The 14,252-nt window shown below is 44.3% G+C and overlaps 1 protein-coding gene across 1 annotated transcript in view; it reads left to right on the forward strand.

The window, feature by feature from the left end:
- The window catches only part of AMD1 (adenosylmethionine decarboxylase 1), a 344,136-nt gene extending 336,777 nt beyond the window's left edge, over positions 1–7,359 (forward strand). Inside the window, exon 9 of the mRNA XM_069607770.1 lies at positions 5,463–7,359. Within this exon, the coding sequence (XP_069463871.1) occupies positions 5,463–5,597 (135 nt within the window). The 3' untranslated portion in view covers positions 5,598–7,359. The remainder of the gene's footprint in view (positions 1–5,462) is intronic.
- Positions 7,360–14,252: the final 6,893 nt, after the last annotated feature.

The following is a 14,252-nucleotide window of genomic DNA, read 5'->3' on the forward strand; positions in this document are numbered from 1 at the left end:
TTCAAGTAGTCTGCACATTCTATACATGCCCACAATGTTTTATGTTGGGAAAGTAGGAGGGGAACCTGTTCCTTCCAGATTTCTGTCTGAAGACTCCAAGGTCCTCGAAACGTGCATTCCACAAAATGTTAGTTGGCAAAGATTTTATCAAAGTGTAATTTTCCCTCCATTTATAGACCCCGCAAAATGTTTGCTTTTGTTTGGCTATCCGATCCTGACTTTTGCCAGTGAAGCACAGCTTTTAGCTGTGCTCCCCTGGGCTTTTGCTCAATTATTATGGGGAAACTGACACTAGTCTTCGACTGTTGCCATTTCTTGGTAACTTTTTAGCAGTGCACAATGTAACTTTCAGTACCGTGCACTGGGGTCCTTCTTGTTTTATGGCCCTAGACGCCTTCGAAGGATTTTTCTGTGAATGCACAAGTGTGCCTGGGATAAATTTTAAGTGTTTTACTTCTTTTTATGGAATCACATCGCGTTTACCGCATTTGTTTCAAGACTGTGGCCAGGTCTGAAAAATTGCCGAGCCACAGTCTTTTGTTCTGTCCCATGGCCATTTTGTCCACTGCCTTCACCCAGGTAGAGTAACCCGGGTTTTCCTTATTTGGGCATGCAGCCTCCCACGAAGACCGATCTCTTTCGCAGGCATCTGCCAGGAAGCTGGTTGGGACTGTCTGGTCCCAATCCACACTACTGGTGCTGGGATGTCTGGAGTGCCTGAATAACTGGGATTACCGTGGACTATGATTGGTACACAGCTGGGATGCCTGCATGAGAGCAGATCTTCGATGAGAAGTCCTTGATTTTGGCGCAAAGCTAATCTCGGATAAGATAAGGGACTCTGCATTCATTCCATGCCGAATACTGGTGTTCTCCTCAAACTACAGAAGGAGCCAAGTATCCTGCACGAAGAAAATGGCTTGTGAAACAGCCGCAGACACATTGGAAAGTTTTGGCGCCCTCTGCAGTCCCTTCGGACCCCTATTTTCTTCATCGATCAAGAAGGCCTGCCAAGGCGCTACGCCCCTTTGAAGTAGTGGCAACAACTAATCTCAACACCCCCTGCTTTTCCACCGAACGAGGTCCTTCGGAAGTGTTCCTAGGCCATCCAGTGAACTGTCCAGCTCTACCGCAGGGTATCCTGCAGAATTGCTGCCATCTCGAGTTTAAACCAGAGACTTGGGACATTGCTTGCTTGTGGTCCTGTGCCCTCTCACGCCACCTTTCGCAGGCCCGGTTTCTCTAGGTCCCTTATTATGAGTGTGCGTAACGCTGCACACATCTGTGATTCCCGCGTCACTACCTGTTGGTGACAGTTGCTGTAGGCGTCTTGCTCTCCTGTACCCTGAAGCCTGCTGCACCGACATTTTCTTTGCATCTCCTTCAGAAGCTGAGAAAGGGCCACTGTCCTGCCACGGTTCTATCCCGCAGCCGCTGCAAGCTGGAGCAAGCGAAACTGCAGGACTTCAACCTACTAGCGACCGCGACTAAACTGACAAAGCTTGTTCCGGACAGTGCATACGTGCATCACTTGCCGGTGGCCCCCTGGCACAACCAATCTTTTACGCATGAATATCCCTAAAAAGGTATTTGCTTTTGGTTGGATCCATAGCTATTCTCACCTTTTGAAAACTACTCTGCCGCCGGTGGTCAGTCAAAATCTCGACAAAAGAAAGTCGAATTCCCTCTTTTTTAATTATATATTTATTTTGGGGTCCGGGAATAAAAAAAATGGGTAAAACAAAAAAGAGGGGGGGGGGGCTCCCCATTTTGAATAAAAAACGTCATAAAATGCGACCTATTTTCGAGATTTTTTTTCGCGATTTTGACATTCGACTTTTTTTCATTCGACGTTTTCACTATAAACCTCTGCCGCCAAGGGCAGACCCTATTTAAATAGTGGGGACCAATTCTTCATTGCCACAAGCACCTTCCTTACTTGCTACAGCTCTCCAAAGACAAGCTTTTTATTCTGCCTGCGCGATTGTGGGTTCTTGCGCATAACTGTACTGTTGAGCACAAGGTTCCCCACTTCTTAGGGCTGGGCTCAAAGTTAGGGAACAACTCCGAAGAATTGCCTAATGCTTCTAGTATGTTAACTCACCATAAATACAAGGTGCGGTTTGCTCCACTGAAGGGCATTTTCTGAAAAGGCCCTGCATTACCTGTATTGAAAGTAAACTAGCAACGCTCCTGGGCATCTAGTGTAAGGCACAATTTCTTGTAAATGTACTTAGTTGAGCCCCTCTGCCTTTCAATAGACTTGGTGGTTAAGACTGTCTAAAGGACTGATGCCTTGCTAGACACTTAGAACAAAACCTTCCCATTTTGTCATGTTGTGGTTTGTGTAGCATTTGCTGAAAAAAGGCCTGCACTCTGGTGATAGGTCTAGCGCTGAAACTCCCTTAACTCGAAGCTACGCTTTGGCTAGACTGGTTCATTTATCCAGGGATAGCTGCAGGGTATACAAGAATCAGCAATGGTAGTTCCAAGACAGGCACAGCATCCTGTAACTATCTTGTGCAACTCCATAGAGATATGGTTGGGTGTATAGGCAAACATTCCTTTCCAAGAGATGCAGAAAGCTTCCCCCAGACTTCAGGTGACTACTTGATGCATAAGAGGGCATTGGGACGTCTTCAGGGTGGCAAAACATCGAACCAGGGGCTTGCCCTACTTGGTCCTGCTTCAACTCCCATTTGGAAGGTTAATAACATTGAGATGGATTCCTAAATTCTGACCTGGTGGACCGAAATTTAGGAGGTCACCCTCTGTTTAGTGAAACGGGGGAACCTTCTGGACAAGCCAGACCATTCTAGGCAACTTGGCAGGCGGTCAAGATTAAGTGTCACGGATGAGGCCCAACAAGGCTGGAAAACGTGTTTGGGGTTGCTGTTGGTACTCTTGTTCAGAAGAGAATTGCCATAGTTTGCGGTGCTGGACTGCCCATGTGGGCGGGACAGACTGATAATTCTGTGAAAGGTACAGTGAGCTAAAGTGTGGCTGCGGACTCTCGAGTGGGCACCTTGTTAATGTTAAAGGACATTTGTACCACGCACTATCACCACCGAAGTGGTCCTCTGGCGGCTCTGAAAAAGGGGAGGAGAGGGGGTGGGTTAGTGGGAATAAGCTGGAAAAGTGCAGGAGAGCAGTGATGTGCTGTTGGCAGCCTCAGCCCGGTGAGTCCCTTGGCTGGGCTTGGGATGTTTCATGGTCCGTAGACGACGTGTGCTGTTGTGCAAGTCTGTGTGGTTTGTTTTGTTGTTGGATTGTTGTGAAGTTTGTGCGGATTGCTGCGTTTAAGGCTTTTGGTTGTAGTTTGAGAAGTGTATGCGGAGGGATGGAATTGTTGGTTAGTTGGCATTGCTGTCCTTGCAATTATGGGATTCCATCTAGGTGTGGTACATGCTAACAGTCACATTTCTGTCTAGATGCGACGCAAGCTAGGGTTCAGAGTCCTGAGTGTGGTGCATGCTAACAGTCACATTTCTATCTAGATTCGACGCAAGCTAGGTTCATAATTCTAAGTGTAGTGCATGCTAAGAATCGCATATGCTAACAATCACATTTCTGAATTCCATCTAGGTGTGGCATATGCTAACAATCACATGTGACGCATGCTAAGGTTAAGATTTCAGCAGAGTGTGGCACATTCTCTCATCGGCGTGTATGCAACATTTATAGTCCATCCAAGAATGGATTTAGGCTGAAGTTAACAAATCTAAGTATGCAAGTTGTAAAACTATGGTAGTCTACGTTATGGAAAGGCAAGGTAGAGTGGCAAGGGCTTTCTGGAGCAGAGTAATTGCTCTGCCCCCCCACCCATGCCACACTCACGTTTTTGTCGGTCTATTGGCTGCTGGCTTCCCCTGCGGATACCTGCTGACACCTCCCGGAGCCGCCTTTGTTGGAGCTGCCCTTTGCCTTGGGGCCCTTAGCCGAGGGGCTACCGGGCAGAGGGCTGCCCTGGGAGGAACCTTTAAGTCCCGGAAGTCAGCCAATCACGGGTGTGGGAGGCGGGCTGAGGGGCGGGTAGAACCACGAGAGTTGGTCTGGGCTGCGAAGCAGCACACGGGGCCTGCAAGTGGAAGGCCCAAGTGTTTGGAGTCAGGCAGCCAATCACGGGTGCGGGAGGGTTGGGAGGCGGGCTGAGGGGTGGGGAGGACCACGAGAGGTGGTCTGGGCTGCATAGCAGCACATGGGGCCTGGGGCCTGCAAGTGGAAGGCCCAAGTGTTTTAGAAGGGCCAGGGGGCTCCAGAGGACTCACCTGCTGACCAGGGGACGCCGGATGTTAATTTCCAAAGAACAGGTCCTTTAGCTGTGTTCATTCTCGCAGAGGGGCGCCTATGACTATTTTTGATGAGTCTCAGGAGGGGTTACTGATCGGAAGCCCACAATGAGCACAAAGTAACGAACCACAAATGACTCTTAGACAAGTGTATATAAAAAATATCTATAAATTTGTCAGCAGGACCTGTCGGTCATATAAAGTTACTACACAAATACTTATACATATATACAATGTTTCCTAATGCGAAAAAGGAGTAAACAAAGCCACAACCTGTATGAACCAGTATTCATATCTTTCATAGATTCATGTGTGTGGGGCACACCCACCCTCCTGTCCCTACGAGGCCCATTACTTGCTCTCTGGTGTATTACCAGCATCTCAAGATGGCCTCTGGGGGTGAGCAGAGCCTGCGGCTGCCCATTTCATGGACAAAAGATAAAATGCCTGCAGTGAGGTGGAAGGATTATTAATGCAGTTTTTGTGTTTGGATATGTAAATCTGCTTTAATGCGCCAAGGATCCCCAAACTGGCAACTGGGAATATGGCACATCATGTGCATCTATGAAAGATACTAGTGCTGGGCTCTGTGGTTACAGGTAAATAACTTACATAAACGTGATCTGCCATATTTTGTTGCCACCAAAATTCATTACACGAAGCTTGAATCGTCTGCTGCTGCTGCATAGTGTGTGTGTGAGCGCTCAAGAGAAGGAAATGTTTGAGGTCATGTTTTGAAGGCTTCAAAATGTAACTTTATCTGAACAAGAACAGGGTAGCCCTGACGGTCGGAGCATCTCAAATGTTGTGAATTCTAAAAATTCCAATTCTGAAGGAACTGCTTTACAGGTAAATCTTTCGGGTATTCAAGGTCCTCCCCGCAACACTGTACTGCTTTTTTGGCTATTCAATGTAGTCTGGTGCAATTCTCACTTGGGAATATGAATGCTGCTTCTTACAACCAGATACATTTGACAACTAAACAAGTGATCACCATGCTTCTGAAGTGTTACAGGCTGTTGCCCTTGTTATAGGGATATGCTTGAGCAGCTTGTGACTTTACGTTGCTTGGCAACCTTGAAGAGGCAAAGGCCCCTTTTTCTGTGTGCCCAAAATATTAAACACTTGCACAGCAATAGAAATGTTCTCTAATAGATCACCTTTGTTTTCCAGAGCTCCAAAATTCGTACAATGTTTACTTCAGCCCAGAAGATTGAAGGTTTTAAACGTCTTGATCGCCAGTTCGCTCAGTTCAACAATTACAATTTTGTTTTTACCAGTTTTGTCAAGAATCAGCAGCAGAGTTGATTAGCACAAATGAAGAAAAAACGTAGAAAGAAAACCAATGTAGAAGGTGGTGGTTGCTTTTTAGTGAATGATGCACAGGGCCATGCTTGCCACATCCATCACCTTGTAGTTGCGCAAAGCCCTAAATGTAATCATAGTGTAATAACAAGTTGGAATTGTATCCACTATATCAAGAAGCTAGGTATCTTGCATGAATGTGCTCTTCTGTGTTTAGGTATTCTATGCCACTCTTGCTGTGAAATTGAAGTGCATGTAGGGAAATTAAAACTATTTTGGATGAGAATTAAGACCTGTAAAAACAATTCAAGTAGGATCATTCACAGTGTAATTTTTCTTCAAGTGTCAACCAAAGTACCCCACAGACAAGGGTTTCGACCTCATTAGTTTTATGACTTGCATCAGACTGTTCTTTATTGAAAAAGCTGTCAATTGTCTTGTGTTATCAACTCTAACTTTCTGGACCATATTTTCTTTAACAATTTGTGTAATTGCTACTACAAATTGAATTTCATTTTTCATTCGAATTGACTGTTTAATCACTGGTTTGCACTTAAGGTTAGAGATGTTTTGTGAAACAAGTTTTAGGTCAATCATTTTGTAGACTGCTTCAACTGGTGATTAATTTCGTTCATTTTTGTTGTATTGTGCTGCAATTACTTTTTGCACATAGGCGTTTCATCCCTTTTTAGGTTCACTTGATTTGTGCATGAGAAAAGCTAATGCAGGCTTTGAACAGGGATATAATGGCAGGGTGAAATGTACAGACAAAAGGATGTATGGGGCCAGATATACCAGCATCAGCATAAATCGCTGTCCTTGTAGGTTTGACATTAGCTACCATTTCTGGCTGTGGGTGGTAAACTGCACTGTGAACTTGTCCAAATGCCACTTCATTTTGTTATTGTGGGCATAATCGGTCTTTTTATCTTGACTAAAATAGTCATGTGACATTGTTGTGCATGTGACTGCTATGCTGTATTTAACAATGTTGTGATCTCACCTGCTGTTCCTTTTACCATGATTGGATACTGTATAAAGTCAGAATTTACCAATATATCTAGACTGGTGATGAATACAAGGTTGCAATGGAAATATACTCATTTGCTGAGTATTAACTGGCAGCTAGTTTTAAAGTTGTGTGCTGGCAAATTTGTGGGTGATTTTAGAGCTCTGACCAGCGTTTAGCATTTCTCCATTTGAGAATATCTTCCACTCCAACCCCACGTTAGCATCACCCCCTTGCCTTCTCCCCCCGGCCCCGGATGCAGTGGCATTTGTTCCTTCTGTTTGTAGATTACAATTGCATTCTAGCTGTATGTGTGCTCTGTTAGAAATTCAACAGTTGGAACAATGACTTGCTGCATGTGATGTTGGCTGACATTAGCATTGTCTATCCTGCAATGTAAAACACCAAATACTGTACTACTTGTGGTGCTTTCCTGTTTTGAGGACCAATATTTAAAATGAATTTTCTAATACCATGTCACAGATTTTTTTTTTAATCTGCTGTCTTAGTTCACCATCACTGATTAAACAACCAGAAAGGGGTCAAGTTCGAAATGAACAAACTACAGAACTAAAAACATTGCACGTTGCCAGACTCTGATGAGGATGAAAGCTGCATATTTAGTTTTTCTAGGTTTGGAAGAGGGAAGCTGTGGTGTCCTAATTTCTCCCTTAAGTGTTAAACTTTGATCGGTAAAAAAAGTGTACTGAAATATCTGTACCAAAAGCCTATTGCTTCAATAAAAGTTTGCTTTAATTTGTTGTGTGCAAATCCCTTACTAGCACTTTTGGTTCGTATAATTAGAAATTTTGTTGATGTATGGGAGTATTTTTCTGTGCCAGTGCTACGCAAAATTTGTTTTCTGATGTTTGTTAATCTGCTTAGAATCGCATGTTGCGCATAGTCCGACATCCAGTGGTCACTGCGCAGTATTGCATTTTGTTTTTCGTAGTCAAAAAGGGGACGTCATCAAGGCGTGTCTGTAACACTATCCCTATAGTGTGACGTGCAGTGTACCCACAATCCCTTACGTGTCGAGGTCCCTCAGATTGTTTTTTTCCGCCCAGATACTGGTCGCCTTAACGCAGAGCTCCCTCGAGAGAAATTGCAAAACATTGTCATGATCACGGGCAGGTCACTAGGGGTTAATTCCCATAAGATGGTCTTGAAAGGTTGGACTCTGGCATGGCATGTTTGGGGAACTGCTTCAGAGTAGGCATAGGCTTTAATGTGGAATGGAGATACTCTGTCCTTTCATCATGGCCGCCTGCATTGTCCTCTGTGTTACTATCTCGCAGATCTAGATTTCAGATCACTCCTTCCTTTTAAGCCCCGCCCCTCTGGAGGTCCGCGCTTAGCATTGTGACTGCTTTATGCAGAGCAACGCTTACCGCGAGCTCAGAGTTCCACAGTTTTCCTCAAAGAAATTCCTAGTTATCTCAGAATTTACAGTCAGAGTTTTAGTTCCTATCCATGTTCCCTTAGTTTCCAGTCTGTTCGTAGTTTTCAGTATTCTGCTACAATTCCCGTTAGATTCCTGTCAGCCGCTTCTCAAGTTCCAGTCAGAGTCAGCTGATATTCCTGTCACTCGCAGCTAAGAATCCTTGTCAGCCGCAGCTGGTAGTTTCGTTGCTGGGTTTAAGAACAAGATTCCAGACCTTAATTTTTCTTTCGTGTCACGCAAGTACCGTTCACTTATGTTACTTTTTTCATATGCATTAACTCCGTCTGTACTAGCGTTTCCATGATTTGATTTAAAGGTGCGCAGCCGGTTGCGTATTCCTTGAAGTTATTTTAGGATACATGTGAGCGCTGTTCACTAATGTTTTTCTATGGTTTTTTGGCTAAGCCTCCTGCACTATTTCCTTGGCAAGTTTAGGGTTGTGACTGGTTTAGTGAATGAAAGTCTTTCCTCAATTTGTCTACAGCAAGAGGTGTTTTTAGACACTTGCCACCTTTTTTAGCGCCAACTTGTTAATGCTCAATTAGGAATTCCCATTCCTTCTTCACTGCATATCTTATCCTTTCCCTGTCCCGTAACCCATTCTAGATTCCATACCACAGTTGTACGTCACGTTTTCTTCAGAACTAGTGCCCCTGCTTAAGTTCAGGATGGATAGCTTCACAAACTAAAAGCTAAGGTGAGTTAGTGATATTACTAGCAACCGAGATGGAATCTATTTACTAAGATTATTGGTTGTTAATAGTTTAGCAAGATAGCTTAGACCTCCATGTTTTTTCTTACAGAATTCCCCTGAAACTTTTAGAAAAGGAAGGCATCACCAAGAACTTCCAAGGCGCTCCCGCAGAGTTATCTCAGGTAAACGTTACAGAACGCAAAGCCATCCCATTTTCAAATTTTACACTCTGCCCGGGCGCCATGGAAACTCCAGAAATGGATCAGTTAGCACAATTATTGGGGGGAATTAAGAGCTGAGGTCCACGCGGCTCGCTCTGAGACAAGTGCCCTTCGCAGGGAGTTAGTGGTTAACAGACGGGACAGAGGAATTAGCACGTCAATTATTGCAAACACAAGCAGGGCAAGTTCCTTTACTTGCCGCCAATCCACCAGCTTCAACCCCAGTGCTGCCCCAAGCGCCTGTACAAGTGATTGTTCCTGTTAACATTCCATTAGCCCCTCCTGAACGATTTTTGGGGGACCCCAAGAAATTTGCAGTCTTTTTAAATCAGTGTCGGTTACATGTTATCTGCCGCCCAGGAGTTTTCCCCAACGATCAAGCTAAGGTAGCCTTTGTATTATCCTATTTGGGTGGTTACGCTGCTGATTGGTCAATTCCATTAGTAAATAGGGATGATCCCATGTTAAACTTCCCTGAGTTTCAGAAAGAGATGGAAAAACATTTTGCACGATATACCCAAGGTCAAGCATTGGATAATGAACTGCTCTCACTTCAACAGGGTTACCAGGAATTGTTGGCTTATGTAGCTACTTTTAACAGGTTAGTGGCCGAAACCAATTGGCCCAATGAGAAAAGAACAACCTTGTTTCATAGAGGATTACGTAGCGAGTTGAAGGATGTTCTGGCGCAGGTAGTAAATCCTCCGGAGAACATTGCTGAATACATCTATTTGACCATACAATTAGATCAGCGTTTTGCAAGATCAAAGAGTTGATCGTTCTCGTGCTGAGAACTGAACTTATTTTGTACGTCCTAGAGAAGGCCAATCGAGGAATGGATCTGACAGTCACTCTGAACCTATGCAACTGGGAGTCGTCGGGGCACCCATTTCTCAGTCAGAAAGAGACAAGAGGCGCCAACAGCAATTGTCTTTATTGTGGCAAGGCTGGCCACTTTCTCAAGGATTGTCCTATTAAGCCCTATCAAACCCCTCGGGGGGCGGGGGGGGATAAATCAAGATAAGAAAGATCCACCTTCGGAAAACTCCAGTGCCCGACAAGTTTAGAGGTCAGCTTGTCGAGCATGGAACAGGTTTCAGTGACCTCACGCTGTGTTCCTTACTACATAGAATAATGGGGAACAGCCCACACAAATGCATACCTTACAGGCATACATAGATTGTGGTGCAGTTGGAAACTACATGGATTCAAACCTGGCGAGCAAGATTGGATTTCCTCTGGTGAACAAGTCTGAAGCAGAAAACGTGTCAGCAGTTGATGGTACCCCATTAGTTTCTGGCCCTGTCACACAGCGCTCCGATGATTTACTTATGCTCTGCCAGGAGAGGCACAGGGAGAGGATTACATTTGACCTAATTAGTGCTCCTCAATTTCAGATTATATTGGGAATGCCTTGGCTGGAGAAACATAATCCAAAGATCGATTGGAGGTCAAGATCTTTGACTTGCTATAGAATGCGGAGACTCTTGTTATTCAACGGAGGATCTGGAGATGCCCAACCAAATTAAGAACACAGTTGATTCAACTCTCGGATTAATAGGCATCTTGCCTTCTGAATATAAGGAATTTCAGGATGTGTTTGAAGAAAAACTTGCTGAAGTACTTCCCCTACATAGGCAATATGATTGTCAGATTGATCTTCTTCCTGGGAGCCAGATTCCTTGTAGTCGAATTCATGCATTGACTGAGAAGGAAGATTCTCACTTGAAAAAATACTTAGATCAATATTTAGCCAATGGATTCATTCGACCTTCCAAATCTCCAGCTGCCTCCCCTCTTTTTTTTTTTTGTACCTAAGGAGATCTCCGAACATGCATTGATTATCGTGTCTTAAATCAAATCACTGTGAAGAATCGCTATCCAATTCCCCTTAATTCAAATTTACTGGATCAAATCAAGGGAGCTAAAATCTTCACCAAGCTTGATCTCAGAGGCGCCTACCATTTAATTCGAATAAAGGAGGGTGACGAATGGAAGACTGCCTTTCGCACGAGATACGGTCTTTTCGAATACCAAGTGATGAGTGATGCCCTTTGGCTTGTGTAATGCTCCAGCAGCCTTTCAATGTTTCATGAATAATGATTTAAGGGATCTCCTAGACGTTTACACCGTCGTTTACATTGATATCTTCATTTTTTCACTAATCCTATGGAACATGTGAAACATGTTAAGACTGTTCCTGTGAAACTACGTGAGAACTCCCTATTCGTAAAGCTGGAAAAATGTTCCTTTCATGTCTCTGAACTGGAGTTTCTGGGATTTGTGTTTTAAGGAGTCAAAATGGACATTCGAAAGGTAGATGCTATACTTACTTGGCCTTCTCCCACATCTCTGAAAGGAGTTCAGTTTTTTGGGGTTTGCAAACTTCTAACGTCGTTTCGTGGAAACATTTTCTCAGCTTGTGCACCCCATTACATCTCTGCTTCGGAAGAACAAGAAGTTTGAATGGACTACAGAGGCTGAAAAGGCCTTTCAGAGTTTAAAAGCGAAATTTACAGAGGCTCCCGTTTTGCAACATCCTCAACCCAATCTACCATTTATTGTGGAGACTGATGCCTCCAATGTGGCTATGGGAGCCGTGTTGTCTCAATGCAACCCAGATACCCAAGTTGTACATCCAGTGGCGTTCTGGTCAAAGAAATTCTCCCCTGCAGAACTAAATTACACCATTACAGACAAAGAATTGCTGTACTTTAACAATGTGTTAAAAGAATGGGGACACTATCTATTGGGGGCTCAGCATACTATAACAATTCTTACTGATCATCGAAATCTACAGTACCTCCGTTCAGTAAAGGCACAATCTTCTAGACAAATGAGATGGCTTCTTTTCTTCGCGGAGTACGATTTCATCATCACTTTCCGACCTGGAGTGCGAAACGGAAAGGCCGATGCCTTGTCTAGAAATGGTAAGGGAGAAGAGGCCTATGTCCCCCCCCAGCTCCAGTTGACATCAATGCCGGAGAGATGGTCTTGGGCCTAACTAATACCATGGATCCATTTTTTGAAGGATTACTGAAGGAAGTTAGGAAGAGTTGGTCTCAGAGAGAACTGCAGAATTGGACAATTCAAGGAAATCAACGTAGCATTCAAGAAGGATTACCTTATTACCAGGGTAGTCTTTATTTACCTACTGAAGAACTTAGGATCCAGGTCATCACAAACTACCATGGTTCCCTGATTGAGGGTCATCCTGGGGTGACCAAGACTATGGAAAAAAATCAAGAGATTTTATTGGTGGCCTACTTGGCGTAAGGATGTCTCGCAATTTATTCAGACCTGCGGCAATTGTGCTCAAAATAAAGAAGAAATCGGCAGGCTTACTACAACCTTTGGATGTGCCACCTAGTCCTTGGCACACTCTGTCCATGGATTTCATTACTGATCTTCCACCTAGTGAAGGCTATACCATCCTGGTGGTGGTAGATTTATTTTCAAAGATGGCTCATTTTGTGCCTCTAAAAGGGCTTCCCACAGCTTCCAATCTTGCCAAAGCCTTTTTGGAAAACATTGTTAAATTGCACGGATTTCCGTCCATAATAATTTCCGATAGAGGCAGTCAATTCATCTCAAAATTTTGGAGAAAATGTTGTGCCATGGCCAAGATAGATGTACGTCTGTCCACCAGTCATCACCCACAAACAGATGGTCAAACTGAGCGTACCAATCAGACTCTAGAGCAATATTTGAGATGTATACTTCATCAGACCGACAGTTCTTAGTTAGAGATTCTATGGGTAGCAGAGTATGCTTACAACAACTCAGTTCCCACAGGCCTCACTCCGTTTTTTACCTTGCATGGTCGTCATCCTAGGACTTCTGCATTTGACCCCCTGGATCCTCTAGAGATGCCGGCAATCCAGAGACTCCATGAACTTATCTCAACTACAGCATTAAGGGCTCAGGAAAACAAGGCAGCTGCCAAGGATTCTCAAAAAAGATTTGCTGATCGTCATCGTAGTGAAAACCCACAATTTCCAGTGGGAGACTGTCTGGTTGGCCTCCCGAAATCTGGCTCTGAAGGGCTCTAAAAAATGTCTTCCCAGATTTTTGGGTCCCTACACCATTGATTCAGTCATCAATCCTGTGGCTATGAAATTGAAACTTCCTAAGAAGATAAGAATTCATCCAGTGTTTCACGTTTCACTGTTAAAACCAGTTAGCCCAAATACCCGAGTTGATCAGGCTCCAGAGCCAATAGAAATTGAAGACGATCAGCCAGAGTTTGAGGTTAAAGAGATTTTGGATTCCAAAGTGGTGCGTCGCAAATTATTTTACTTAGTTGACTGGAAAGGCTATGGTCCGCAAGACAGAACCTGGGAACCCTTGGAAAACATCCACGCTCCCAAATTGTTACGAAGATTCCATCGAAATCATCCTGACAAACTGGGAGGAGGGTCCTTGCGGGGGGGGAGGGGGGGGGCGCAGTACTGTCATGATCACGGGTAGGTCACTAGGGGTTAATTCCCATAAGAGGGTCTTGAAAGGTTGGGCTCTGGCATGGCATGTTTGGCGAACTGCTTCAGAGTAGGCATAGGCTTTAATGTGGAATGGAGATACTCTGTCCTTTCATCATGGCTGCCTGCATTGTCCTCTGTATTACTATCTCGCAGATCTAGGTTTCAGATCACTCCTTCCTTTTAAGCCCCGCCCCCTTGGAGGTCTGCGCTTCGCGTCGTGACTGCTTTATGCAGAGCAACGCTTACCGCGAGCTCGGAGTTCCACAGAGTTTTCCTCAGAGAAATTCCTAGTTATCTCTGTATTTACAGTCAAGAGTTTTAGTTCCTATCCATGTTCGCTTAGTTTCCAGTATTCCGCTACAATTCCCGTTAGATTCCGGTCAGCCGTTTCTCAAGTTCCAGTCAGTCAGCTGATATTCCTGTCACTCGCGGCTAAGAATCCTTGTCAGCCTCAGCTGGTAGTTTTGTTGCTGGGTTTAAGAACAATATTCCAGACCTTAATTTTTCTTTCGTGTCACGCAAGTACCGTTCACTTTTGTTACTTTTTTCATATGCATTAACTCCGTCTGTACTAGCGTTTCCATGAGTTGATTTAAAGGTGCACAGCCGGTTGCGTATTCCTTGATGTTGTTTTAGGATACATATGAGCGCTGTTCACTAATGTTTTTCTATGGTTTTTTGGCTAAGTCTCCTGCACTATTTCCTTGGCAAGTTTAGGGTTGTGACTGGTTTAGTGAATGAAAGTCTTTCCTCAATTTGTCTACAGCAAGAGGTGTTTTTAGACACTTGCCACCTTTTTTAGCGCCAAC

Source organism: Ambystoma mexicanum, chromosome 4q (assembly GCF_040938575.1).
Source record: "Ambystoma mexicanum isolate Mex_15411 chromosome 4q, UKY_AmexF1_1, whole genome shotgun sequence".
NCBI classification, from domain to species: domain Eukaryota; kingdom Metazoa; phylum Chordata; class Amphibia; order Caudata; family Ambystomatidae; genus Ambystoma; species Ambystoma mexicanum.